Source organism: Lissotriton vulgaris, chromosome 4_1 (genome assembly GCF_964263255.1).
Source record: "Lissotriton vulgaris chromosome 4_1, aLisVul1.2, whole genome shotgun sequence".
In the NCBI taxonomy this organism is placed as follows: Eukaryota; Metazoa; Chordata; class Amphibia; order Caudata; family Salamandridae; genus Lissotriton; species Lissotriton vulgaris.
The window spans coordinates 395,453,853-395,481,719 of NC_141691.1; the positions used below are offsets into that span (position 1 = coordinate 395,453,853).

Consider the following 27,867-nt stretch of genomic DNA (forward strand, 5'->3'; position numbering starts at 1 on the left):
TTGTAGACACGTGGGAGGATACGAGATGATTTTCCATCTTAGAGTAGGCAGTGCTAAGAAGGAAAGGGGGAGCCTTCTTGAGTTTATGCAAAGAATTGACATGAGATGTGATATTTCAGTCTAGCATTGAATGCAGGAAATATCGGAGGTGCACCTTTTGCTTACCTTTTCTGAACTCTAGCGAATTATTTACATGAAAAATAAATGCAAACCAAGCACATGCCCAATATGCGGTTTATCGTATCGATAAACACAAAATATTGGGTACCTGAGATGTCGATGGTAGGTGGCAAGCACTGTATTTTCAAAATCCATGTACATAGAGCTACAATTATCATTTATTGTCAACTGTTGTTGTTCCCAGAAACCACGAACGTTTTTGTATCATTGTGCTGCTAGCTTATTTACGATGCATCCTCATTGACAATTAGTGATGATTTGTTTGTTCAACAATGCAGGATGATTTCAGGCCGTCACATCTACCGAAACAGAGAACTGCGCCAGAGGTCGCTGAAACAGAACGCTATCAGCAGAGGCCAAGGTGTGTAATTCATACAAATGATTCAATATAAATGATGCTATATTTTTGTTTAGTAGCCACAACTACGTGTGCTCTTTAAACAGGTTGTCCAGTGAAATGACTTACACCAACAATTGTGGGTGTGTTTTGTTAAATATATATAATTTTAACATATGTTCATTGAGCTCTAGAAGTTTATCGGGAGAATTAATTACATACGCCTGTTTGCGATTGTCACATACAACATGTATTTAGTTTGCACTCAAGCAGTAAATCACATTAAGAGAAACAGTGGAAATCGCCATCCATTATATGATTAGTTACTAGCCCTCACTTGTAACTGACCAGTCACAACACCGCTAGTCATATCAATACAAATTCCCCCTCTCATGTAAATTGTAAATTGATACTTGTATGGTGCACTACTCACCCGCAAGGGTCTCAAGGCGCTTGTACGAATACCGCTGTGGAACCCTTCCTGGCTTTCCCTGTGAGGCGTCCACTCCTGGGTACCCCCAAGGTGGAGGCCAGGCATCCTTCGCGTTGTGGGGGCCGTTGCGGAGATTAAGCAAGCTATTGCCAGAGTTGCAGAGTGGGACTCCATGATTGGAATAGGCACTGAGGCGAGAATTATCAGGTCCGTGGAATTTTGAGCCCAAGACCCGCTGAGGCGGAGAATTGAACCCTGGTCCCAGGCTAGACCTCTGCATCAGGGTCTGCCGCTCTAATCATTGAGCCACATGAAGTCCCACTACGTAATAATATGCATTGGATATTATTGTGCTGTAAACTGCTAAGGGCACCTAACTACATTCTATCTGAGAGAAGGTTTCTTCTGCATTAAGATATAACATGCCATTATGTGTGTTCTGAAATCTGTGCCAAAGGTTATATATCATGAGGCACAGATCGATATTATTGTAATAAATGGATCAAAATCCTTGTAGCTGTATAGTTGTTAGCAGTATGTTATGAAGGTGGTCTGCTGTCATTGCAGATTTTAGTTCTTCCACCATAGTGTCCCAGCTAGTTACTATTACTTGTTTGTTTTGTTGTATGGTTATGAATTGCAATTCTGCTCCTCCCAGCTATTCAATCAATTCTCATCTCCAGCTAGCTAAAAGCGAAGGAGAGTTTGATTTCCAATTTTGAGCAATCATTCTCTTGTTCAGTATGAACGTTTGATTGATAAATTTGGCACGATCTTTATTCTTTTTTTGTGTGTGTGGCCAACCTTAGAAATCGGTTTTCAGCTTCAATTCTAATTTAATGCCGGTGACTATTTCAGTTGTCTGTATGAACCCTACGGTGAAATCAACCCAGGACCAGAACATATGAAGCAACAATGCTTGATTAGTCATACACATAGGGCACTTTTCCTTTATGGTTTGATACATTTTAAGCTTCTATGATTTAATGTTGATGTAAAAAATATTGCAATACACAAATATTGTAGCAGAAATATTGTAGTGATCAATATCAAGTTTATTTACTTAAGATGTAATCAACAAGGTCTACAAAAATGTTGGTGTACTAAATATCGAGATCATACATGTAAGTATAAATATTTAAAAGTATTTAAAATGATAATATATTTTAGAAAAATAACTAACGTGTGTATGTAATAAAAATAAAGGTGATACAGTTGTAATAAGTAAGACTTTAAAGCGATTTTAGATAATAAAATGTATAATAAACAATATATATAATAAAATATTCTTTTACACATGTTAAAACAAATACTAACAGTACCAACACAATGTAAAAAACACAAAATATATACAATATACATTTATAATACTACATTAAAAAGATTTACAATTATACAATATTATTCTTGGATTACTATAACCGCATTTTAAAAACAGTTATTAAAACCCATGCTACTAACATAAACTACTAAATAAAATATTAAATTACAATAAAAATACAGTTTGGAAAAAAACCATCAACATAAAAATAAGAAAACAACACAACAAAAAATAAAATAAAAAATCATACACCCTAATATTAAAAGAAACTACAACAATTAATAAACAGAGATACAGCTTCAGCAAAAAACAATAAAACTCCGTTACATTTGTTAGACTAAAACGTATCACTTGCACTTCAACCTAAAAAACAGGAGAGAAAGTAATTCACTTTAGAAGCATAAAATGTACTATTCCCACTCTAACCCAAGCAGAAGTAGGGAAAGGGTTCGACTTGGGAGGCGTCAGGTTTACTACTCCCACTATAATCTAAGAAATAGTATGGAAAGTGTTGGACTTTGAGAGGGAAGGGCCACATTTAATATTCCTTCCACAAACTAAGCAACAGTAGAGAAAGCTTTGGACTTTGGAGGAGTCAGACTTTCTATTCCCACCCCATATTAAGCACTATTGGTGAACGTTTTAGACTTTGGAAGGGCCAGATTTACTAATCCCATGCCAAAGTTAGCAATATTAGGGTAAGTGTTGGACTTTGAAGGGGGTGAGACTTCCTATTCCTCCTACAAACTAAGCAACAGTAGAGAGATTGTTGAGAAAAATATATAATAAATAATGTATTTAAAGAATCGCAACATTAAAAAATGAATCTCAAATAAAATGCAATGTATTAAAAAGATTGAATATTTTTTAATAATATTTGTTGAAGCACCTTACAACTGTAAACAATTACTTTAAAATATCTAAGGAAAACAACTTATACAAAATGAACAATTTAAAAATTATTTCCCAATTAAAAACACTAAATAATGTGAATGGGTACAAAAAAAATTAAACAATTCCAATTACCAAAAATGAAAAAAATAACAAATCTTTAAAAACAAATCAACCATAATATACAAAAGAATGTAATCAAATAAATAATGTACATAGTTAATACTGTAATTATCCAATTAAAATGAATTAATTAATAATTCATAACAAATAATTACAAAATTGATCAATTAAAACATTTACATATTACTTTAATTAACCAACTGAAAACTTTATGTTTCTAAAATATTCATTCATTCTTTATTTCGGTTTGTACACCATAAAAGAACAAACACAGATAAGTACGAACAATACTAAAACAGTTTAAAAAGCTAAAAGTCAAGATAAAACAATTGTAAGTAAAAATTATTTTTAGGGTTAAAACAATGGGAATGTCAATCACATAGCCCAGTCCATGGTTGAACTTTAAGAAAATTCATCTGTGCCTACCACATAGAGCTTAAAAAATGGGATACTGCATAAAAGGCATAAAGTTCAGTGTTATATTTTAGGAGCCTGAATGCTTCTTTGCAGTGTTGTGCCAAGGTTCCTACACAATTGTATCAACCGGCTGTGCCTGATGTTGTGGTGTCCCGGGCATAACAAGAAAACATGGAGTTCAGACTTCTCTCCTGAGCTACACTCTGGACACCCCAAAGTAGTACCACTGTACCATTTATTAGTGAAGGAACGCAGGGGAAGGCAGCCATGCCGAAACAGCACATACAATTTTCTGGCTAATGCCGGTCGAATTTCATCTAGGCATGGCTCTATATGTACCCTTCATATCCAGGAAGTATGATGTAAGAGATCCCGTGGTAGAATCTTCATGGAGTTTATCAACTTTGCCCACCCTATAGCTGGTAAAGAGTTGTTTACGAGGGATTGTCAATCAGGCTAAATCTGGATTATACCATAGATTCAAGTCAAGTCAAGTCAGAAATTTATATAGCGCGCTACATACCCAGAGGGTCTCAAGGCGCTTGAGGAGGGGAGGGAGTTACTTGTCGAATATCCAGGTTTAAGTTGCTTTCTGAATGCTAGGTGGTTCTGTGTGAGACGTAGGTGGGTGGGGAGTGAGTTCCAGGTTTTTGCTGCGAGGTAGGAGAAGGATCTACCTCCCATGGTGGTTTTATTGATGCGAGGATTGTCTCTACCAATAGAACGGAGACCTTCCCTGATATGTGCAAACTATGGCAGCTTGCCTATACCAGGGAGTCTCAAAATTTCTAGGAGCTCGGACCTGTATTCGGCCAGTTCGGGTGTCACCCAGAGGCACCACCAAAAGAGTATAGGTCTGCAGCCAATTTCCTCTGCAATGGGTCTCACCCCATGATCCATAAGCAGTGGAACCAGTGTGGAACTCACCGGTAGGCCGAATAGTTGCCTAAGAAAGTTGTTCTCCGTTTTGACAATAGGGCTAAGGTGAGAGTGCCCCCAGAGTTCAGCCCCATATAGGGCAGCACTCCTAAGCTAGGTTTTATAAATCTCCTGCCAGGCCACCTGCAGTCTGGGACAGTTTAAGATTTGACTTATCTTTTTGGGGCCCCAGGCCATAAGTAGTCTAATAAAGATACCCGGTCCAGTGGAGTACCATTCATGCATGGGTTAAATATTAATTAAGTGATGTTACAATTAAATACTTAGCATAATTATAAATCTAATTAACCAATGTAACTACCCAAATTGTAAACAAGGAACACCAAATTAAAATATGTATTAAAATATCTTCTCACCCTACTGCGGTACACTTAAAGATAACAAAAAAAAGTTAAAAATATTGCCAAACTATAAAACAACTACAAAAAAATTGCAGTCAATAAATATTAACTCATTAATAGCTTAAAACACACAGAATCATAAAACATTGCAAAGTAGTACAAAATTGATATTACACACAGACATATTAAAAAATATATTAATACTTAAACCTATGAGATTCTTACCAGCAGTATTCTGTACCACAATATTGTTGCCACGATATTTTTGAGACAACAGTAACATCATGCCCCATCATGCAGAGTCTGCTAGGGGTTATGTTGTATTGGTTTAAATCTGCCATTCATTGATATTGTGTTTTGTTGTGCAAGGATTTGTACCCATTCCCATCAGTTATATCTCTCAAAAGGACTGTTGTCCATTTTGTTTTTAGTAATTGTAGGTCTGGTAAAGTCAGCAACTGTAAAGCCTAATAAAATCATGTCACCTCTTACCTAAGAGAATTTAGGGCCAGATGTAGGTAGCCCAGTAACGGCCGAAATTACAGAATTTCAGCAGTTACCGAGCGGTATTGGGCATTTGAGATGTAGGGGCCAAAATTAAGGATTTGGTTATTTACCGAATCGGTGATTTAAGGAATAGGTAAATTACAGATTCCTTAAAATACCGATTCGGTAAATTACCAAATCCTTAATGTAGGGAGCACTCAAGTGAGTGCATTTACCACCAACTAAAAGTTGGTGGTAAATATCGAAAACCTTTGAAAAAGCAAATTTGTGCTTTTCCAAAAGTGCCACGTGGCAGACATACATGTATGTGTGCCACATGTGCACTCATGTACTATTCAGGGGTGCAACAGGGTGTCAATGTGACACCCTGCCACCCTTGTAAGTCTTCCCCCTATTACCAATTTGGTATTTACCAAATCGGTAATTCCCATTCATTCCTATGGTCCTCCAGGCCCATAGGAATGAATGGGAATTACCGAATCGGTAAACACTGAATCCGTAATTATAGAATTTTACAATTTTATCATTACATACATACCATTTACCAATTCTGAAATACCAAATCGGTAAAATTCGGTATTTTAGAATCAGTAAATAGTATTTACCTACATATGGCCCTAGTCCTTAAATTGATTCTAGAACTGCATGTGTTGACAGGGGTCAGTCCAAGTTGGGTTAATTGGACATAACTTCATAGAGTAAGTTATTGAATATTAGGACTGACCTGTCAGGGTAAGGTATTCTTGTTGTAGGCTCAAAAACATATACAATTCCAAATCATCAAAAAAATACCCCTCCATCATGACACCAGCCTTCATCCAAATCTGCGTGTTTATATTGTGTGCTACTAGCCTACATTGAGGCATACATGACAGTGGGAGAGACTGAGCATATGCAAGTGTCTGTTTAGTTTTACTTATCACCCTGAGGCAGCACCAGTTGGTCACCCCTTTTAATGATGGATTTTGGAGTCTCTGAGTAAATGAAGATACTGCCCTGGGAAACAGGGGTATATCCTTCACTAGTCTTGGAGATGAATGGCCTTTGTCGAGGGCACGATTGCCACCCATCAAGTGACTCACTATAACTTGGTGGCCAAAAATAAATTTTACATTTCGGATGCTGCAAGTCCTTCCTGAGTCAATGGATCATGAAGTATGGCTAACATCAGCTTGTGTCTGTGTCCACCCCATTTCTATTCTTCAGCACTACATCAGTATCTATATGAAAACAATGTGGTGGAATTACCAGCAGAGTAGTAAAAAGTATAAAACTTGGGATAACATGATCATCTTTGCTACTACTATTCACCTCAGTACAGCAAGCCTGTTCCAGAATGTCACTGACAACTGAATACTTATTAATGACAACCACATTATCCTCAATCATATCCTGTTTTTGGTAATATATCCTGTTTGTTATCCTGGTTGTGGGATTGTAGATAACAATGTATTCATTGCTGAATTTCTGGTCTAAGACTTCGACTAGATAGTCCAATATCTATTGTTGCCACCAAGGGAACGCCATTCCCTGTGTAGCAGTGTTCTGTAATGTGTAACAGATGCCTTATTTTCAGTGCTGTATTCTTGTGCAGAAAGAACCCAGATTAATAGGTGGCACAGATTAAGGGTGCAAGTCTTAAACAATGTATGCATATCATTTCATTCCAAATTCGTCTGTGTAGATGAACACACTACAATTTGCAAACGTAGCTTGATCATTGAGGAATTTCAAGTTAATGTGCAGTTAACACAAATGGATTTGAAGGAGGTAGGCTAGAGCACATTCTACATATTTATTGGTTGCTCCACTCTTTATGGATCAGTGGTAAAACCCTTTCAGCAATGGAGTTTCAGACCTTCAGGATGGGCATTAAAGGTCTGTCTTCGGAGTGGGGCTAGCTTCACACAGAGGCAGTTACCATTTTTAGATGATTCTGCAAGTATCTGTATCCTTGCTGTGTAAAGGGCAAGTGACACAATTGGAGTTGGCTGAGTGATGCTTCCCATAGTGGAACTGGTGAGGTATCTAAGGCTGCAGGACCACTGCCACTCCACAGAACAGCAGTTATTTGGAGCCTCCTGACCCATTATTAAACAAGTGCCTTCAAGATGGATGGCAGGTCATGTTGAGAACCAAAAGTAAATACCCTTTGCTACTAGAATTTGCAGACATCCACCACATCAAGCACCAGACCGGAATAAGGTAGAGGCTAAAAGACACAAGTTTGGGTGGATAAGGTAGACAGATTTCTGGACTATGACACAGTAGATGCTGAGGGGTGTGATGAGGAGTTCATGGGTGGGTGTGCAGTAGGTGTGACTGGTGTGCTTGCTTCCTCCTACAGAATGATGACAAATCAACTACCTTGATAAGTGCAATTATAGTGATGCCCTGAAGCAGATCTTCTGAGCAGGAACATCCTTTCACGAGAGAATACCATTGCATCCATGGTGCATTCAAGTCTCCAGTTAGAAAAAAACAAAAGGGCAAAAAAAGAAGGGGATCCTCTTACACGGAGGCCCTCCTTGGGAATGCAAGTTTATTTTACAAAATTAGCAGACCCAGTTGATCAGAAACGCATAATATTGATAAGAGACAAAGATAGATGCCATGGAGTTGGATAAAAGATGGTCATAATTGTTTTGCCAAGAATGAATCATAACGAACTGATTGGACACTGGGGCTCAAACACAAAAAGAGTAATCCAGGTTTCAGGAACTAAAGACCCTGATGCAAAGACACAGATTGCAGGAGTGTTGTTGTTAAGGGAATCCTTCCTGACTGGTGTACAGTCATATTCCCCTGTCCTAGCAGCCAGCAGTGTATCTGTGATGCTGGATTTTGATTTTGGTACTAGCCTCACACTTTATTGGTAACCTGATTTGGACCTGGACAGGCACACCAGTCATGCCCTCATTTCACTCACAGGATTAGGTTCCCTGTTACTGGTTGAACATGCAGAGTGGTGGTGGCAGAATACCATGCTCTTTAAATCAATAGTTGTGATCACATCTTTTTATCCATGCCTCTGGAGTGACAGTCCACTGGCTCACTTGTAAAAAGGTCCTCTTCAGTGAACTTACCATGGCCCCAGCACTCACATCCCAAGTGTATATTGTGCATATTATGTATGTGGCATACTCTGCATTATATGTCAGAGTGAGCCAGAGTTATGGAGACCTGTGAGATCAAATTTGTGTGCACCCTTGCCTGGCCTTGAGCAATAGATGTAGGTGAGGTTGTTTTCACAAACAGTGGAAGTGTCTTGCTGACATTGCTGAAACTGGGGATAGGACACCTGTAGGAAACTGAGACAATGAAGTGAGGAGAAGGAACCCTATATACAGATGTGGGGAGAAAGGAGTCAATGCTATGTTAGAAATCCAGTTAGCCTTTCTGTTAAGAGGAACTGATAATTAGTCTTCATGTAGCACTGCCATTTAGTAGATGATGGGGGTGGGGGTGAAGAGTTGGATTGCAGTCTCTGTTGTTCAAAGTCAAAGGGACCCCATAAAGGTGCAGCCAGCCTTTACTCTAAGACTCTTCATTGTGGCTGATAATAGCCAAGAGCAGAAAATCACACATCTTTGCACCATTATCGTGGGTGCTCCAAGCTGGAGACTACCCTGTTTTGAGAAGCATCACAGTAGAAAAAAGGCTGTGTCTAGAGAGCAGTCTGGAAAGGACACTTGAAAGGAGACCTACCCAAACCATTACTGAAAGCGCAGTGGATCCACATCTCCAGTTCGCTTTGACTGTATCAAAGTAGGATCCACTGACCCACATGTTTCAGTTCCAAATGCTCTATGATAAAGGAAGGGAATGCTCCACAGAGTACATAGAGGACTGCTATGCAACCAGGGCACATCACCTGGATGCTTGCCTAGCTAGAAGAAGCTCTTCATCTGACCTGAGGTACATAGAAGTCATCCTGCTTGCTTTGGGAAGAAAGGAACCTGCCAATCCTCTTTGAGGTGTGACTGTACAGGAAAGAAGACAGGGAAGAGTGACCTGCCTGCCCTAGGTGTCAATGGATACCAGGCATTCCTAGTTCCAAATAGGAACTTTGAAATTATGGCTGCTAAGTTCCAATACGCCAAGAACTAAAACTGTGACTGGACCTATGCTGCTGTGACCCAAATAAATGTAACCACAGCCCATCTTATGCAGCTGTAACAGAAAGAAGTAGGACTGCAGCCCTTCAAATGCTGCTGTGACCCAAATACGTGTGACTGTGGCTCTTCCCAGGCCAGTCAGACCTGTAGAAATGTGACCGAGGCTCATTTCATGTTGCCGTTACCTAGAGACCGGCGTGACTACCCTGCAAAACTAGGCCATGACTTAGCACACTAAAGTGGACCCTAAGTGAAAGCCTAACACACAGAATTGGATAGGAGTGCAGCTGTGATATGATCTGCCTGTGGGACTACCACAACTCCAGGTTACTTGAATCTTCAACCCATAGGGCTCTGATATCATGATCCACCACCACCAAGGACAGGAACCTCTCTGTAGCAAGAGAAGGCCACGTAAGACCCAAATTGAGTGCTGATTCACAGAAGCGGGAGAGGGACTGTGTACTGCTACCGCTGGCCTAAGCTGTGTGCTTCCTGTACATGACCTGAGGTGAGAGCCCAGATGCTTTTTTCAACTGTGATGAATTGAGTAAATTGCGTATACTAGAAGAGGTTAATCTCCACATGAGCCTTTATTTATAATACTATAGAAAATCTTACTATGAGTTGGAACAACTGCAAAGCCCAGAGGAACGGGGGATAAGCCAGGGGGCGAGGAATAGGATTGCCAATCAAAGTTCAGTTAGTCCACAGTCTAGTTCACTAAATTGTTCCTGATCATTACTTGTGTGGTATGTAGTTTTGGTGTATCATAAGGTAACTTTCTTTTAAAGAACTAAAGCACTGGGTTGGACAATCAGTTATTGCACTGCTTTCTAATTGTTGACATCTACGCTCCTGGACCCCCCTCACAACCTCCTTGAGTGGCCTGAGACTGTTCACCATCGCTACCAGAAGGGGTTGTGCATGGCCTAGTTTGCAGAGCCACAATATGTTGGGCCCAGTGATGCCTCTTTAATTCAATACCAGACACACCCTACTCTTTAATGTCACTTCTGCAGGTTTCTGCTTTCTCCCTTTGGGACAGTTTTTCTGTCTTTCTCTTCCTCCATCTTTTTCCCCTTAGTGTGTTTTTCTCTCTTTTGCTCTTGGCAAATGTCGATGTGAACCTTTCCTTGTCCCAAACTCAAATAGAAGATTAGTAAATCTCCAACCATTTCGAGGATGGGCAACAGCTGGAGAGGGTATTGGAATACCCATAAATGTACATATTTGTGGACGTTTTAAAACTCCCAGGGTGAACTATGCTTTATAACACTCATTATAAGTACCCTTTCTATCATACATTCATTGCAGAGAAACCCCTACTCATAAAACCAGTTACACCTGCCTGGAATTTCTGGTAGGGGTAAAAAATGTAAATTTGATCACAAACGTATTTTTACAACCCAATTTACTGTTATGATTAGGACTCTATGGGGTATATGTACAAGAGCTGCTGCTAACTAGCTTCAGCGTTAGTTACTAGCAGTTTTCTTAACGTGGCCTATCACCAAAAACTATCGCCCTGATAGCGATTTATTTACAATACATCGCTACATGGCGATAGTAACAGCTAGCTGTGGTGACAAATGCTGCTAACACAAGCGTCAAGGCGATAAAAATGTTGACAAGAAATGTGATGAAAGGCCCATTATCAGCAAAAAAACTCATGTTAGTCAGCCCAACATGACTATTTTTGCCTCTAGAGGCAAAAATGGCCTATGGCCTATAAGTCCACCTCCAATGAAAAATAGGAAATAAAACCAACGGAATGCAGAATGGAGCTGCCAGGGCCAAGTGCAGCACAGATCAACAGCAACTCCCTAAACCCCCAACAGCCAGGATGACCAGCTAGAGCCCCAGGAGAAGAGGACATGCAGATTCAGGGCTGCAGTTAGGGAAAGAGGCACATCGCTGGGAACAACCAGTGATGCATCACTTTTATAGCACCCTCTTTGCAACACCATACCAGACAAAATCTTGGAAGCGGGGACAGTCCCCGGGGCCCGGAGGCCTCACTGGACCTGCGTCTGTGACCCGGATTGGGAGGCAGAAGTGCTGGACCATGGTGGTAGACATTGTCGTGATGGCAATGGCCCTTACTTGGTGGTGAAGTCAGTCTGGTCGCATGGAGGCACATTGCTGAGCTGTGTGTGAAAGCTGCCTGGTACACCTTGGAGATGTGAACGGTAGAGGCGCACCTGTCCACCAACGTAGAGAGGTCTGCATAGAATACCAGGCGCCACCACTACACCGTGGTGCCCCGAGGAGATTACCAATGGAGGGTCGCGCCTCTCTGCATCACAGGCTGGAGGATGTTGCGCTGGCTTGACACTGTGGAGGGTGAGGTCCATGAGCTGCGCCAAACTTGTGCGGCGGGAGCGCTGCAACTTCACACCTAAGGGTGCCCTGTTGCCTTACCTGCATCAGGAGGTTTCCCAGGGGACCTGGTGGCAACTGCTATACCCTGGTTTGTGAAATCCCTCCTGACTGAGGCTCCTGCTGGCTGAGTCACAGATTTGGAGAGTGTACAGCGTATTGAGCCCCAGTGTCAATGTCCTGTTGAGGAGAAGGTGGGACGCGTAGTGGACGAGGCCCGGGGATGAGTCAGGCCCAGGTCTAGCGCCTGTGGGTGACACACACCGTGCCCTCAGCAATCCCCGTACTGTGGCTGACCTACATCAGTGAGGGCACTGCACAAGACTTGTGGGGGACTTCACTAACTGGCTCAAGTTGCTGAGATCAGCCATTGGTGGCAGTTGGGGCCAGGGGCACGGAGGCTGGTTCTGGACCAGGCCCTTGGGTATGTAACTTTATCCACCGTTACTCCCTGGGGAACACATAATCTGGTTGTCACTGTTATATCGAAAGAGGCAACTGGGTGGTGCTGCCTTTTCTTGCCTCCTGTTAGTTTACTTTTGGGTTTACGGGGGACTAATCCTTAGTGGACTTCCTCTTCCCACAGCTCTGCGCCGTCCTGCTGCTGCTGTCCCCATCTGCTGCTGCTGGTTCCTCTGATCCAGAGGTCAGCAGTTCAAGTCCCTCCTGCACCCACAGGCTCTTGCCAACACCTCCTCCCTGGTGGTCCAGTGGTTGAGGGTCACTGCTCTGCAGCTTTATTGACCTCCAGTCCCTCTTTTCTGCATTTTCTGTTCATCTTTCTGCTCTTCTCCATTGCTTTTCTACCTTTGTGTATTTTTTCTTTGCTTTGTTTGTCTTTGTTTTTCCTTTGCTTTTTTGCAGTTCTTATTTGCCTATCCTCTCCCTCGTTGCCAAACCAATAACCCACGTCCATGCCCCCTCCAGTTTACTTTCCTGAGTTTCCCGCCTCCCACCTGTCCAGCCCCCCTGCAGCACTACTTAATGGCGGACACTGTGTGGCCATGCACTGCGCGTGTGCCACTGGTGCGCCGAAGGCAAGCCAGTCTGCATCCGTCCGCCCCCGTACTGCTCCCAGCACCCGCCTCACCCTCAACCCTGGACACTACCCCCCCGCTCGCCCTCAACCCTAAACGCTACGCCCCCGCTATACTTTATCCCCCTCCAGACTTATATGGCAATGACTTAGCACTGTTCTTTCCTTTTCTCGATCTACAATTGTAATTGTTCCTTCCCAGACCGTCTAGACAATTTTATCTTGCACTTCTGTGGAGGCCATATTTCTACTTTGACTCTCTTATTTTCATGTTGGTGCTCATAATTGCAGCCGATTAGGAACACTTGGTAGAAATGCACGGGCTGTAGATTACCGTTGCGGTTTCCCTTCCACTCCCCCCAATTCATTCTCTTTCCCGTACCCCTAACTGCCCTCACGATCTTCCTCTAACTCTCCACTTCTCAGCCCCGTACCAACATGCCCCCCTCTTATCACGCACACATCCCAGATGACTACACTCTCTCAAGACATGGCCCTACCTCCTGGACCATCCTTTATCCCCCCAATCTGTATAAAAATGCTAAGAAAAACTTCAAACATAAACTACTCATTCGTAACCCTGAAACACTTATTGTTGATAACTACCTCAGCCTCTCTTCCCCCGTAAAAACTAAAAACATCTTCTATTCCGAACGCCCCTCCAAATGGAAAAGCATTTTCCTATGTCAGCTCCCAGTCACTCACTCAATCAAAATTACCTATGGATTTAAATTATCCACTACTCCCTCCCTAATATTTCCAGGTGAAATCGACATCTCCATTTTCAAAACGGGTAAAATCCTCATACAAGCTGCTGAATCACACCTCACCATCTTTGAGCACCACTTCAACACCTTGTCTCTCCACCTAAACAAAATTAACCCTAGTGCTCCGAATACCCAATCGCTCAACACCACCACTCTCTCCCTTCCCCTACACCTCTCTCCCTCTCCCCTGTCTTCACTCCTACCAACACCATACTCCAATCTCCTATTCCCCACTCCCCCTCCCCTGTCATCTCTACAGTCAATGCCATCTACCAACCACCGTCACCTAAACTTTCCCTCCCCCTACTGACATCCCCACTGCACACCCCCTCTCCCTACCACTTACATTCTCCGACAATCTGTCCCCCTCAACCTCTTCTAAAATACCCAACCCCTTCCTTCCTTCCTTCCTGTATGCCACAGCCTGAATCCCTACCCCTCCACCCTGGTTCTCCTATTGTACCACCTCTAGACTCACCCTAATCCTCTCCTAACCCTCCTTCACAACCACTGAATTTTTCTCCACCGTTAATCCCTGACGCAGTCCTACTTTATGCTCTTTATGCCCTCATATCTTCTCTATCCACATCCCTGAGTTCTTAAATCTCTTGTCCTCCATCATGCCACCACCCACGCCTAATTGCCTTAACTCTATTAATTCCAACACCATTGACCTCACACACCTTACACACAATTGCCCCCTGTCTACAACAAACACTATCCACTCCCTCTCACCCTCATCCTCCCCTTTAGAGATTTCCCACTCCCCTATAACCCTGACCCTACACAACATCGATCGCAACCTCTCTTTATTGACAAATGAACTCTTCCGACTTAGAGAAGATGTTAAATCCCTCAGCTCAGGAACCGGACTCTCGCGTGCAAATGCCCACCACCCCAACCATAAAATCCCCGCCAACTTCAATCGTCACCATTGGAATACTTCCCCACTCCACAACCGTATGTCTAGGCCTCGCCACACCTCGTACCACCTCTCCCCATCCGACCTATGCAATTCCTACCTTCCTAGTTCTTCAGTCAACAACCAACCTCCCCCCTACTCCTACATCCCTGTCATTCTAGGGACCAACAGAATTCCTACCACTCCCCCCTCCCACAGACCCCCTCCTCAACTCACCTCCATCCGCCCCTGCCCTCCCTCCCAAAATAACCCCAATCCACATGCCTGCATGCTTGTTAACTGCTGATCCGCCGCCCGACACGCCACTGAAATCTCAGAATCTATGCTTAGTGAATCTATTGACATCGCGTTCCTCGCCAAAACTTGGCTCAATGAACACTCAACGAGCATGCTAGATCTACTCAACCCCCCCCCCCCCCCCGGATACTCTAGCCTCAGAATCAACAGATCTGACAGAATAGGAGGTGGACTGGCCATAATCTTCAAAAACAAACTTCAGCTCTCCCTTGTTAAAAACTCTGGCCACTCCACCTTTGAATACCTTGAAGTTGAACTTAAAATTCTAGGCGCCCACTCTATTCGTTTACACACTATCTATCACTCTCCTGGTGATCCACACCCCTTTATTGATGAACTTTCTGATTTGATTACATAATCCTCATTATCCAACTCAAAAAATCTCTTCCTTGAGGTCTCAACCTCCACTTGAACAACACCAATGATCCCACTACCACCCTCTTCACCAACCTTCTCGAGATCAATGACCTCAAACAACTTTGTCAGTCCCCCACCCACACCAAAGGAGCCATCCTGGATGCCATCATTACCCACAATGACTTAGCCTTCCTCACCAACATCATCCCCATTAATTGGTCCGACCACCACCTCATACTGTTCACCATTTCCATCACGCCGCCTCCCCTCTCCTCGAAGCAAATTAAACCTACGAAATGAACCAGAAATCTAAAACGTATCCTTCCTGGCGAACTTGCGTCCAAACTACAAGCTCACCTGCTCCTCACTCCTCTCTCCCAAAACGCAAATGAGCTTACTGATCCCTTTAATAAAGCTGTCACAGATGTCCTTGACCAATTGGCCCCTCCTAAACTTAAAACTCTAAGAAACATTCCAGCTTATTATAAACATACAACAGAAATTGATCCAGTATAATGTACTTTGCCATAAAGTTGCAAAAAAAAAAAATTATATATATATATATATATATAAATGTTAACAATTCTATGTACACAAAATACACTCATGTATGTCTCTGGATCCACAGTAACATAGGTGACCAAATCTGCATGCCCATTGATCTTTTTTTAGCACCTTTGTTTTTATAAATTGCAACTTCCAGGCTACAAGTGGCTAATAGCCTAGCCCTCCATTGTTTAAATACAGGTAGATCCGGATCTAACCAGGCTGAGGCAATAGTAAGTCGAAGTATTGCCATGGCCACAAATATTAACCCTTGGGTGTTTGTCTCCACTTCCCGATTTGCTACCCCCAGCATGATTTCCTACGTTGAGATTTCTATTCTTGTTTGACAAACGTCTGATAGAAATTCCGAGATGTCATTAATCAGCTTAGTAGGTGTGTTACATGTAGCAAATATATGTATAATATCGGCCCCATATAGTGCACAACGTGGACATTTTGTTCCCTTCCCTGTTCCCCACTTAGCGATTTTCTTAGGGGTGTAATATAGGAAGAAGAAGGTTTTATAAAATTGTGCCTGTAGCTTTATCGACATTAATGAATTTAGAGCTAAGTCATATGCTATGCGGGGGATATTCGAATATAGTCCCAGTTGGTCCTGCCAAATTGCGCAATGTTTATCCATATCATCGGGGGCCATTAAATTCAAAGTTTCATAGATTTCCCCAATCATGGGGGACATTTTTTTACATATATTATCCATCAATTGATTGTTCAGGAAATTCTCCCGCCCACCAGTTTTCTTTGTTAGAAAATCTCAAACCTGCAAAAACTTAAAGAAATCTCTATGGCTAATATTATATTCCTCATGCAGATCCTCAAACATCTTAAGACAACCTTGTTTATAGAAGCAGCCCAGTTGCACCATCCCTGCCGAGACCCATCTGTTTATACAACTATCATGGAATATTAAAAGCAAATCATTATTACTGTTCATTGGTGTATAAAATGAAAATCGCCCTAGCCCCAACTTCTTGCGGATGCTACTCCATGCTTTATAAGCCCCTATAATAGTCTTAAACTTGACTTTCTTAAAATAATTATCGTTTGTATGTCGCCAAAAGCAATCGGCACAATCTTCTCCTAATAAAAGTTCTTGAGGGGACGGGATCTCTTGATTAATACTTTCATTTGAAATCAAATTGGCGCAATATTTCAGAACAGTGGACCAATAATACAATTTAAAATTCGGTAGGGATAAACCTCCCTTTTCCTTCGGTAGTACCAATCGTTTAAGAGCCCGTCGGGGTTTCTTATATTCCCAAATGAAGCTTGAGAGCATAGAGTCGATAGTCCTAAAGATTTTGGAGGAGAATTCAAGGCAAATAGTCCTAAAAAAATATAAAAATCGAGGGAAAAAAATCATCTTAATCAAATTACAACGGCCCCCTATAGTTAGATGTAAATTATCCAATCGTACCATCTCCTTCTTGGTTCTAGACATCAATGGTTTTAGGTTAATATCAACAATGTTTTGAATTTTAGCACATATTGTAACCCCTAGGTAAACGGCCTCCTCAGTAACTCTTGAGTCCCCCATCACAATCTTGTTGTTTAACACAATCTGGGTTTTGTTAGAATTCAATTTATAACCGGATACCAATCCAAATAAGTGTGCTTCCTCTTCTATCACCGGCGTAGCTCTATTTGGGTCTTTAGTGACAATCGCGATATCATCGGCATAAGCCAAAGTTTTGGTATTATGACTACGTATTTTAATTGGTGATCTACATACACAATTGTCCAACCATCGAATAAATGGATCGATGTATATTGCAAATAATAGGGGTGAGCAGGGGCATCCCTGCCTGGTTCCTCTTGTGATCGCAAAGTTCTCTGACAGGAGCCCGTTGACTAATACTCTAGCACTCGGTTTATTATATAGTCCTCGAGTAGCCGTAATGAATTTGTCGTTAATTCCACTATAGGACATTGCCGTCCATAAAAATCTCCAGGAGACCCTATCAAACGCTTTCTCTGCGTCCAGAAGTATAAGCGCCATAGGTTCTCCTGTAGATTCTGTATAGTCAAACAGCGAGATCACCCGTTGAACATGATCAGTTGTTGACCTTCCTGGTATAAATCCATGTTGGTATTTGGATACTATTTTATTTATTATTGGTGCCAATCTGGCTGCCAGGAATTTCGAATAGATTTTTGAGTCCCCATTAATTAGAGTAATTGTTCGATATGACCCTAAATCAAGGGGATTTTTTTTTTTTCAAGAAGACGACAATTTTAGCTTCTGACCAGGAGGATGGGGGGTACCTCCCTGAAATATGTGGGCAAATAAAGTCATCATTATTATTTTTAATTGATCAGCACATTTCAGATAGAACTCAGATGGTATTCAGTCCATTCCTGCCGCTTTCCCGCTTTTGAATGTTTTTAAAGATAGCAGGTTCTCAACCCAATTGGGTAATGCGTCCAGCATGTCCTTGTCCTCATTCTCAAATCTTGGACCTCGATTTACATCTAAATACAGATCTGGATCTCCCAATCCATTTATAGGTTCTGTATATAGATCTTGATAGAATCTCTGAAATGCGGCCCTTACTTCATCTGGTTCTGTTTTTAAGTCTAGTCTAGGGTCTTGAATTGTTCTAATGGTACTTGCAGATGTCTCTTCTCTAATACGCACCGCTAGCTGATGCCCAACCTGTTCACTCAGCTCATATATCTTTTCCTTATTTACTGATGCTTTAATGATAGCTTTTTCCACTATTATTTCTGTGATGAGATTTTTTGCGATGGCTACCTGAGATAATGCATTATCTAGCCCCTGACTTTGTTGAGCTGCACCGATCAGATCTTCTTCGGCTTTACCCAAGTTATAATGTAGTGCAGCTAGGTGGGATTTCCCTTCCTTTTTACTCCTAAGAGAAAATTGTAATGTCTCACCTCTTATACGTGCTTTGAGAGCATCCCATACAAATATTACAGAAGTGCTTCCTAGGTTATCTGCAATAAAGCCGGGAATCCACCCCTTCATATGTTCGCAATATTTTTCATTCATTAACAGAGCCCTTTCAAACGTCCAGCTCTTGGATGATTATTTGGAGTGTATGAAAGCGTTAAGATTAACGGGTTATGGTCTGATAATAGGCGTGGTAATTTATCTATCATACATGCATTTTTCAGAGAATTTGATATGAGCATGTAATCAAGTCTTGCGTGTCGCGCGTGTGGATATGAATAGAATGTTAAACCAGGATCTCCCCAGTGATTATGTTGCCACCCATCTATTAGGCTATGTACCATACTTAAGTCTTTTAGAGCCCGAAAGACTCTAGGTTTCCTAACATGATATTTAAATTCCGGACCCATGGTCCAGTCCCCGGGGAGATGTAGGTTAAAATCCCCGCACACTATAAGGGGTAGAGGCCAATGAGCAAGCTCGTTGGAGACCTTTATTAGTATCTCTGGTTCATCAAAAATACTCCCATATATAGTGCAAATTGTTATTTTATTTCGGCACTTATTGTACTTGCATTCAGCGATTGCCTATCTTCCGCATTTATCGGAAAGTACTCTATCAAATTGGAGCCCCCCACCTTTAGCTAAGATTGCCACCCCCTTAGTTCTGACTCCCTGTGTAGAAGCAGTAATGAGATTATATCCTAGTGACTTCAATAAGTGGTGCTGAGAGCCTTCGATATGAGTTTCTTGTATGCATACGATATTAGCCTCCATTACTTGTAATCCTAAAGCCACCTTCTGTCTTTTTTTATATCATTGAGTCCGCAGATGTTTAGAGAAACAATTTTTAACTTAGCCATAATAAAATTAGAATCATTGCCATCAGCCTGGTGTCATATCCATGTCTTTGTTTCCTGGTCATTTCATGATTACCTGTGACTACAATAATATAGTTTTTTTTGCCCTTCCTGTGATTGTCATTCCTCGGTCCTATGCTCCCTCCCCCTTCTCCCACATCCCACCCTTGGTTCTCCCCGCCCTCCCCTTCCCTTACCAACCTATGAGGCATCCTAGGTCCTGAGTCCTAGGTGTGGGGGCCCGTATGGTCAGATCGCCAGAGCGCACCCCGCGGCCTTGACAGATTTAAAAAAAATTTGATTAGCCGCAACCTTTATACATGTACAGAAATTGCTTCAGCATATAAATTTTAAACTTAAACTCATAATATGCTCCGCCTAGTTTATCCCTTCTAGTCTTTTCCCCTGCATTCCCAGAATGTTCAATGTTCTACTGCTACTATTTAGTTATTTCCCCGAATTTCGGGTCTCCATCTCTGAGATTTCTCTTAAGTATTCTTCGGCTTGTATTTCACTTGTAAAGCTTCTAGTTGAACCTTTAAATATAATTTTCAGCCGTGCCGGATTCTGTAGGAATACCTTAGCACTAATTTTTTCGAATGGTGTAAATAATTGGCGCATTTTCCACCTTCGCTCTACTGTGGTATGCACAAAATCAGGCCTGACAAAAAATGAAAACCCTTTATGTTCCCTTTGGCTTGTGGGTCTTGCAGGATTATAGATTGCTTCCCTAAGAAGAAAGTTCCCAAAGTAGATAAGCATAGCCTTGGGATATTGGCGTGTTTTGTTAGAATGTTTCGATAGAGTCAAAGGAAAGCGATGAACACGCTGAATCTCTCTATCTATATCCCAGGCCTCCAATTCCGGGAATGCAGATTTAATTAGAGTGATCATTGTCCCTCTAGCATCATTTCCTTCAAAATTTTCTGGGATACCAAGAAATCTGAGGTTATTCCGTCTGGATCTGTTCTCGTGATCCTCGATTTTCGCCATAAGATCTTTGATTATTCCCTCATGTTCTTTTTCTGTCTTTTGTAACTTGATGACATCTGTTTCCAGATTTTCGTTACGAGTTTCTACTGTGGCCATTCGCTCGGAGATTTCAGTACAAATATTTTCAACTTTTTTAACTGCGCTTTGCAATTTGTCAATAGCAACACGGTTCCTTTGGCTCTCTTTTTTAACGTCCTTATGAAAATTCTTTATTGAGCTCAGAACATCACTTAGTGAAGGTTCGCTTGTCAATCCAGATCCACAGCTGTTTACCGCTGTTTTTTGACATCCTTCTTCTATCTCGGCCGAGCGGCATTTCTGATGTGGTGTTTCTCCCATTGATTTTACGATCGGGGTTTTTCGAGAAGGATTTGTTCTAGTTTTGCCATGATCAGTATTAATGCCTGGGTCTGTTGTCTCTTCGTTGATGAAGTTACATTCTTGTTTGCTTCTTATCCTCTTTTTTTTTTCCTCGTTTTTTCCTTGGATTTGTTTCACACAATTTTCCCGAGTCAAGTGAACCCGATAACTCCGAGGATAAGGTCTCCATTTGTGGACCTGGGCTAGCTTTACTTATGTCACTTAGTTCACTTGATTCGCTAGATATAGACATCCCTGTTTGATATATATCTGAGTCAGAGTCTTCCTCAGAGTATGATTTATTTTCTATATGTAGATCTTGCCCTTGTGGAAACATCTTACTTTGATCCGATTGCTCCCTTTGATTAGCCATCATTGTTGTTTTTATTTTTATGGGTTCCCTGGACCCTTCAATGCCGCCATTTAGAGCTACGATCTGGTTGGTGGTGTTCGCATCTTGGATGTCGTTTACCTCTCTTTCGATGTCTTCTACTGGCACATCGGGCTGTCTACAGAAGTTCCACTTGTAATACTTGAATATTTGATCTGTACTTTTTCGTTCTTTAGGGCATTAGTCGCACCATCCTTATGTAAAGGGCTGAAGATGTTAGAAATTCTAGGCTGAGAGGTGGTCGGAGAGCCTGGATTTTTTGCATTAGCCTTTAAGTTTTTTATTGTTTGTAGCCTCTGAGCTTTCTTGGCCATTAACTCCAGTTTGGCATCTTCCTCGATATCTCTCCCCTTCTCTTTCTCCTTTTCGAGTTCTTTCTCTTTCTCTCTTTTATTCGTTTTCTTTTCTCCTTCTCCTTCTCTAGTTTTTTTTCCTGATTTTTCTCCGCGTTTTTGCCTTTACTTTTCCCACTCTCATGAAGTTCATTTCTTTCCGGATCCTTTTCCTTTTCCTTTGCTTTGGACCCTCTGGTTTCAGGGCCTCTCTGTCTATCGTTGATTGTTTGTGAAACATGAGCCGGTTCCATTGCTTTTCCCAGCTTGTATGGGAGTAGGTCTTTTTCCGAATCCTGATTGTTTTCTGCAAGTTCAAGTATTTCTTGGGGTATATCTTGGGGTTGTACCTGGGCCTCACATGTTCTTTGCTGGGCCGTGACTTCCCCTTCCCCTTCCATCTTTCCTCCATCGGGTTCCAAGTTGGTCAGCATAGTTGCTGCTCTTCCTGTTCCTCCAGTATCGTCAGCAGCATCTCTTTTTTCTCTTCTCTTCATGTCCTGTTTTTTGACCGATAATCCGTTTTTTTTCTCTCTTAGATACTGTGGGAGTTGTCTCTGTACCTGTGTCTGTTCCTGTAGTTGCCACCAGAGTTGGAGCTGCACCTGTTAGTTTTTTTTGGCTTCCCTGCTTTTCCTTTCAGTTCGCCAGTTGCTTCGCCTCCCTGATATTATCTGTGGGTCTTTACTTGTCTTATTAGTGGTCCAGGCACCTCTTTTGCATGTGCTTTTGCATGTGCTGCGATGCTGGTCTAATTTGGGGACATATATTTTCCCAAATGTTATCCCAATATCGATACCAAGCACGGCTGTATCTGGAGTCAATTTATTTTCACTGTTTCTACTGGCCTCTCTGGTCTCTCTGATCTGTATGAGGCTCTCCTTACCGTCCGAACGCCCCCGGCACAGCGAGCTACGGTTGGCAGCTGAGTGAGAGGTCGCATCAGCAGCACTCTGTGAGCCCGGACAGATTCTAGCAGGAATGAGGAATCTGGTGTTTGGAAATTAGGGGTGCCCTGTTTTATGTTTGTGCTTGTGGACTGCAACTGAAAACTGAAATTGGCCGTAGGAAGCAGGATCATCGCTGTGGGCAGAGGCTGAGGCCTGAATCTATGATTAAAGGACAGCGAAATTGTGAGTAATACGAAACCGCAATTGAACTGTTTGATGTATGATGGAAAACTTCGGGGGATGAAATCTGGCTGCATTTTATATGCTCGTAAGGAGGAAATCTTGAGCCCTTGAGTTCTGGATTGTGCAAAGAATCGAGCTCAGTTGTGAGCAAGAGGCAAAGAGGCATTAAGGGCTACGATCGTCTCTGAATATTTGGTACTTTTAAAAACATTTTCTGAGTCCCTTTGACTGATTTTACTGCTAGCACCCTTCGGTCTTCATGGCCCATTGAGGAAAACTTCACTCCCTTTCACACTGCACTTACGCTGTGCTCTTACCATGCGGCGTACGTTCATCTGGTGATCTCTGATTTCTGGAGCACTCTGTCCGGCATCCGGCACCAATAGCACTGGGCGCCATCTGCACACACACAACAGGTGAAATAAATGCGTACCTCACTGCAGTGGTTGAGAGGTGACGTATGAGTCAGCACGGAGAGAGGCACTGAGAGAGGCAGCCAGCAGGGGGCAGTGAAAGCTTATAAAGGGAGAAGGGGGAAAATTCCTTCCAAATCTTGGTTTAACTTCGAACTTAACAATGAAAGGCTCATTAAGACTAATGGAAAGAACCTGGAGACAGCATCCCTCCCACTCTAACCTGACACTCCTCAGATCAGCTAGGTCTACATACAAAAAACACATTTTTAATGAAAAGGCATCCTTCTTCCGTACACAACTCGATCGGGCCAAAAACAGACCTAGAGAACTGTTCAACATTATCCAGCACTAAACCTCCTCAGCTCGGCCTAACCCGACTGCCTCAACCGCTAGATGTAAAGAAATTGCCCACTTCTTCTCAGAAAAAAATGCTAAAATAGATAAATCCTTCCACTCAACGCAGATCCCAAACAACCCCCTACTTTCTCCTGTCATCTCTTCTAATTCACACTCCACACTCCTGACGCCCCTAGGTCCTCCCTCATACTCAGCCCCTACTTCACCTCAACCTAACCCCTCCTCACACATTCATTCTCCTATTCCCTCCCTAAACTAACCCCCACACCTTCCCACCCCTACTCCTCTGGTACCCAACCTCCCATACTCACTACCAAAAAACAATGCCTACTGGCATAATTTCCACCCTGTAACTGAGGACGAAGTCCACAGCATTATTACTAAACTAAAACCATCCTCCAATACCAAAGACCCCCTCCCTTCTAACCTTGTCCAAGACCTAAAGCACATCATCGTCCCGTCCTGGACCTCAATCATCAACACCTCCCTTGCTACGGGAAGTGTCCCTAGGTCCCTCCAACTTGGTCAAATCTCCCCCATTATCAAAACGCTAATGCTGATCCTAATGACTTAAACAACCTCCGCCCCATCACCAACCTTCCCCTTCTTTCTAAAGCCCTTGAAAAATGTGTCTTGCTCTAATTAGAGAAACACATCGAAAAATTCAATCTTCTGGACCCCTTACAATCAGGCTTCAGAAAAGGCTGCAGCACTGAAACTGCCATACTAAACATTGGTGATGACATCCACCACTCCCTTGATAATGGTGAGACATGTCTTCTTATCCTCCTTGATCTCTCCGCAGCTTTTGACACTGTCAACCACTCTGCCCTACTTAATGTGCTCAAAGATTGCTTCGGCCTCAATGGTACTACCCACAAATGGTTTTTCTCCTATCTTCAACATCGAACCCAACAAATTAAAATTCAAGACTTTCTATCTAAACCCACTCTGGTCAAACTAGGAGTCCCCCAGGGATCTATTCTCTCACCTTCACTCTTTAACCTCTTTGTGGAACCCCTCACCCTCATTCTAAATCAAGCTGGTATCAACTACCATCTTTATGCCGATGATACCCAACTCTATTACAAGATCAAATCCCACGCTGACATCATACACCTTAATAACACCCTCACTAAAATCCAATCCTGGTTCCACCGTAATCATCTCAAACTCAACCCCCAAAAACTGAACTCATCCTCTACTCCCCCAAAAACAACCCTCTCCTCATTCAAACTTGGATCCCCGACCTCAATGCCCTCAACTGCTCTCTCTCCTTGTCCACCCCAGTAAAGTCTCTTGGTATCTCCATCGATAACAGTCTTAATGTCTACATCAAAAATTTGGCTAAAGGAGCCCTCTTCACTCTCCGTCATCTCAATAAAATAAAATCCTTTCTCCCAACTGAAGATTTTAAATTAGTGGTTCAATCCCTGGTCCTTTCACGAATCGATTACGGCAATGCCATCCTCACCGGAATCCCCAAGTTTCACCTAGCTCCACTCAAATCTGTACTCAACCTTGCAGCCAGGCTCATCAACGACTGTAAACGGTCTAACCACATTTCCCCAGCTCTCAAAACTCTAAAATGGCTCCCCATCGAAGGCAGATCCACCTACAAAAATGCATGCATCACACACAAAGTACTCCATCAAAATGCACCACCATACCTTGCCAATAAACTCTGCAAAGCGGGCAGTACACGACCCCTAAGAAGCACTAACGCTCTCCTCCTTGTCCCACCCCTGCTAAAAAAGAAATCCACTCAATTCTGCTTCTTCTCCGGAAATCCCCCTACATCTGGAATGCCCTCCCCAAAGACCTATGGTGCAACCCTTCCTACACCAGCTTTAAAAAGATCTCAAAATCCACCTCCTCAATAAATATTGGGGGTCTTTACCTGCGCCCTAAACTCGCTCTTCCATATCTTATAGGTATTTCAACTCTTTTCTCCGAGTATCTGTTTACATGATATGTATAACTTCAAGCCTTATGTTATTATCTGTCTTACCTGCTGTTTATTCTATAATGATGTTGTAAATGTTGTAATTTTGTTTTTACCTTATTTATCTCAGTCTTGTAAAGCGCTCTGATGTTTTTGTTATTCTTTTATGCTGTAATTAGTCTTTTACCATAACCAGCTTTAACATGTAAAGCGCTCTGATACCTCTGGGTCCGGCCAGCGCTATATAAAACCTCTAAAATAAATTAATAAATAGCATCACTGAAGAATACCCTTGCACCCTGGGGCTGCCGAAACTGCCAACAAACCTCCTGCCACATCAGCACACCAGCACCTCTAGCCGCCTAGCCGACCAACAGCGCACCCAACAGGCTCAAATGCATCCTCCTCAATGTGCGGTCCCTCTACAAACATGCCACATAAATCTGGGACCTTCTCGACACCACCTCTTCAGACATCGCCTTCTTCACGGAAACCTGGACTAACCTCTTCTACGGATCGGACAACGCATTTGCCCTCCCCGACGGCTACAAAATCACCCACAAGGACCATCCTGACCAGCCAGGAGGAGATATTGCCATCGTCTACAAAAGCACACTTTGACTGACTATGCACTGTAATGACCCAAATGACAACCATGGAACACCTCCACTTCCAGATCCAGGTGAACCCCGATACTACCCCCTGGGCCATGAACTAATGCCATTGTAGACTTCCTTGCACACCATTCTCTCCCATCCACCAACTACATCCTGCTCAGAGACTTCAAGTTCCACCTGGACAACCCTAGTAACCAGAACACCATCCCCCTCCTGCGGAACCACACTAACATCGGACACAAGCACCTAGTCATTGCACCAACCCACATAGCCAGACACACGCTCAAGACCGTCTTTTCCGCCAGCAGGAACTTCAACTACAGCCACATCACAGAACTCTCCTGGACTGATCTTCATTGAATACATCAAGCCATCAACACGTCCACCGTTCACCATTGCCATCATTGCCCCCCCCCACAGCTGAATCAAGGCCACCGAAGAACTTCTCGTCAACTCCTATCACCACCACTCTGCCAACGTGACCACTCTACTCTAGCTCTGCCGAAGATATACTCCTCCGCCAGCCCAACAGATTACAGGCTGTCAGAGGATAGCCATCAGGCTTTTTTTTTACTGTTTTGTCACCTGGCGGTAGGTGACAGCTATGCCCCCTCACCATGGGAAAACACTTCCATGGTGTAGAGGGCCTTAGTACTTAGTTTTACTTTTTTCAAAAACAACCTCCTGCTTTGAGAGTTTGTTTTTGAAAAAAAGTAAAACTTAGTGAAAATTTGACAGCTCGCCAGCAGGTTTGACGGAGCCATCTGTCAAACTTTTACAACATTGATACTAGTTCCTGCCGATGTTAAGAGATGTGTCTGGGGCGGCGTCATGGAGGAGGAAACAGAGATCAGCCAGAGACCTTTTAAGGCATGGGCAAAGTGGGCTCTTCAGGGGGCCCCTTAATAGAGTCAGCCTGTTCTGTAAAGAGTTTTTTTCTGATGACCTTGAATAATTCTTAAAAATATTGTTTTAAATTCCTTTTATTTATTTTATTGTGGGTGATGTGTGAGAGTCAGTTACACACATTCTGCAGAGAAATATGTTTTTGTTTCATGCAACATCCATAACAAAAAGTTTTTTAGATGGAAACGGTGCCTCACATATGAGAAATGGGAGGGTGTCACCAAGATTGCCGACATAAATATTTTGAATTTTGACGAGTGTGCCTACGCATTGTCAGTGACTTGGCCAAAGAGGGCATGAAAGAGCTGAAATTGGATCATATATTCAAAGCTGTTCGGAACAGGGGCACTCAAAATACGTTTGGCCCTGGGCCCCCAAAATCCTTAAGATGTCCCTGCGGTCAACCCTAAATTTGGGGGACATGATGTCGATCAGGCTGGCGGAGTAATTTACTCCCTCATCCTGATGTACATTATTCTTTCCTCCAAACCTCTAACTCAGGCCTTAGACTCTACAATTAAAGTAGACTGTTAGTGAGCAGGTGCACCTTACATCACTGCCAAAGAGTAATTTCGAGGAGAACCCTGTTTGCTCTTTCACCAAAAATGAAAGTCTTACTTAGAGTCGGGCTAATGAGGTATATCTGTCCCGTCCGCCATATTTAGAAGGCCAGTGACATCAATGAACTTGTAAAACAGTGGACGGGGCA

At 42.6% G+C, this 27,867-nt stretch overlaps 1 protein-coding gene across 2 annotated transcripts in view; it reads left to right on the forward strand.

Moving 5' to 3' along the window:
• The window catches only part of LOC147718794 (uncharacterized), a 121,221-nt gene that overhangs the window by 60,196 nt on the left and 33,158 nt on the right, over nt 1-27,867 (forward strand). For both annotated transcript variants that reach the window (XM_086918774.1, XM_086918775.1), the window contains one exon: nt 459-541. In XM_086918774.1, coding sequence (XP_086774900.1) covers nt 459-541 — 83 coding nt within the window. The remainder of the gene's footprint in view (nt 1-458; nt 542-27,867) is intronic.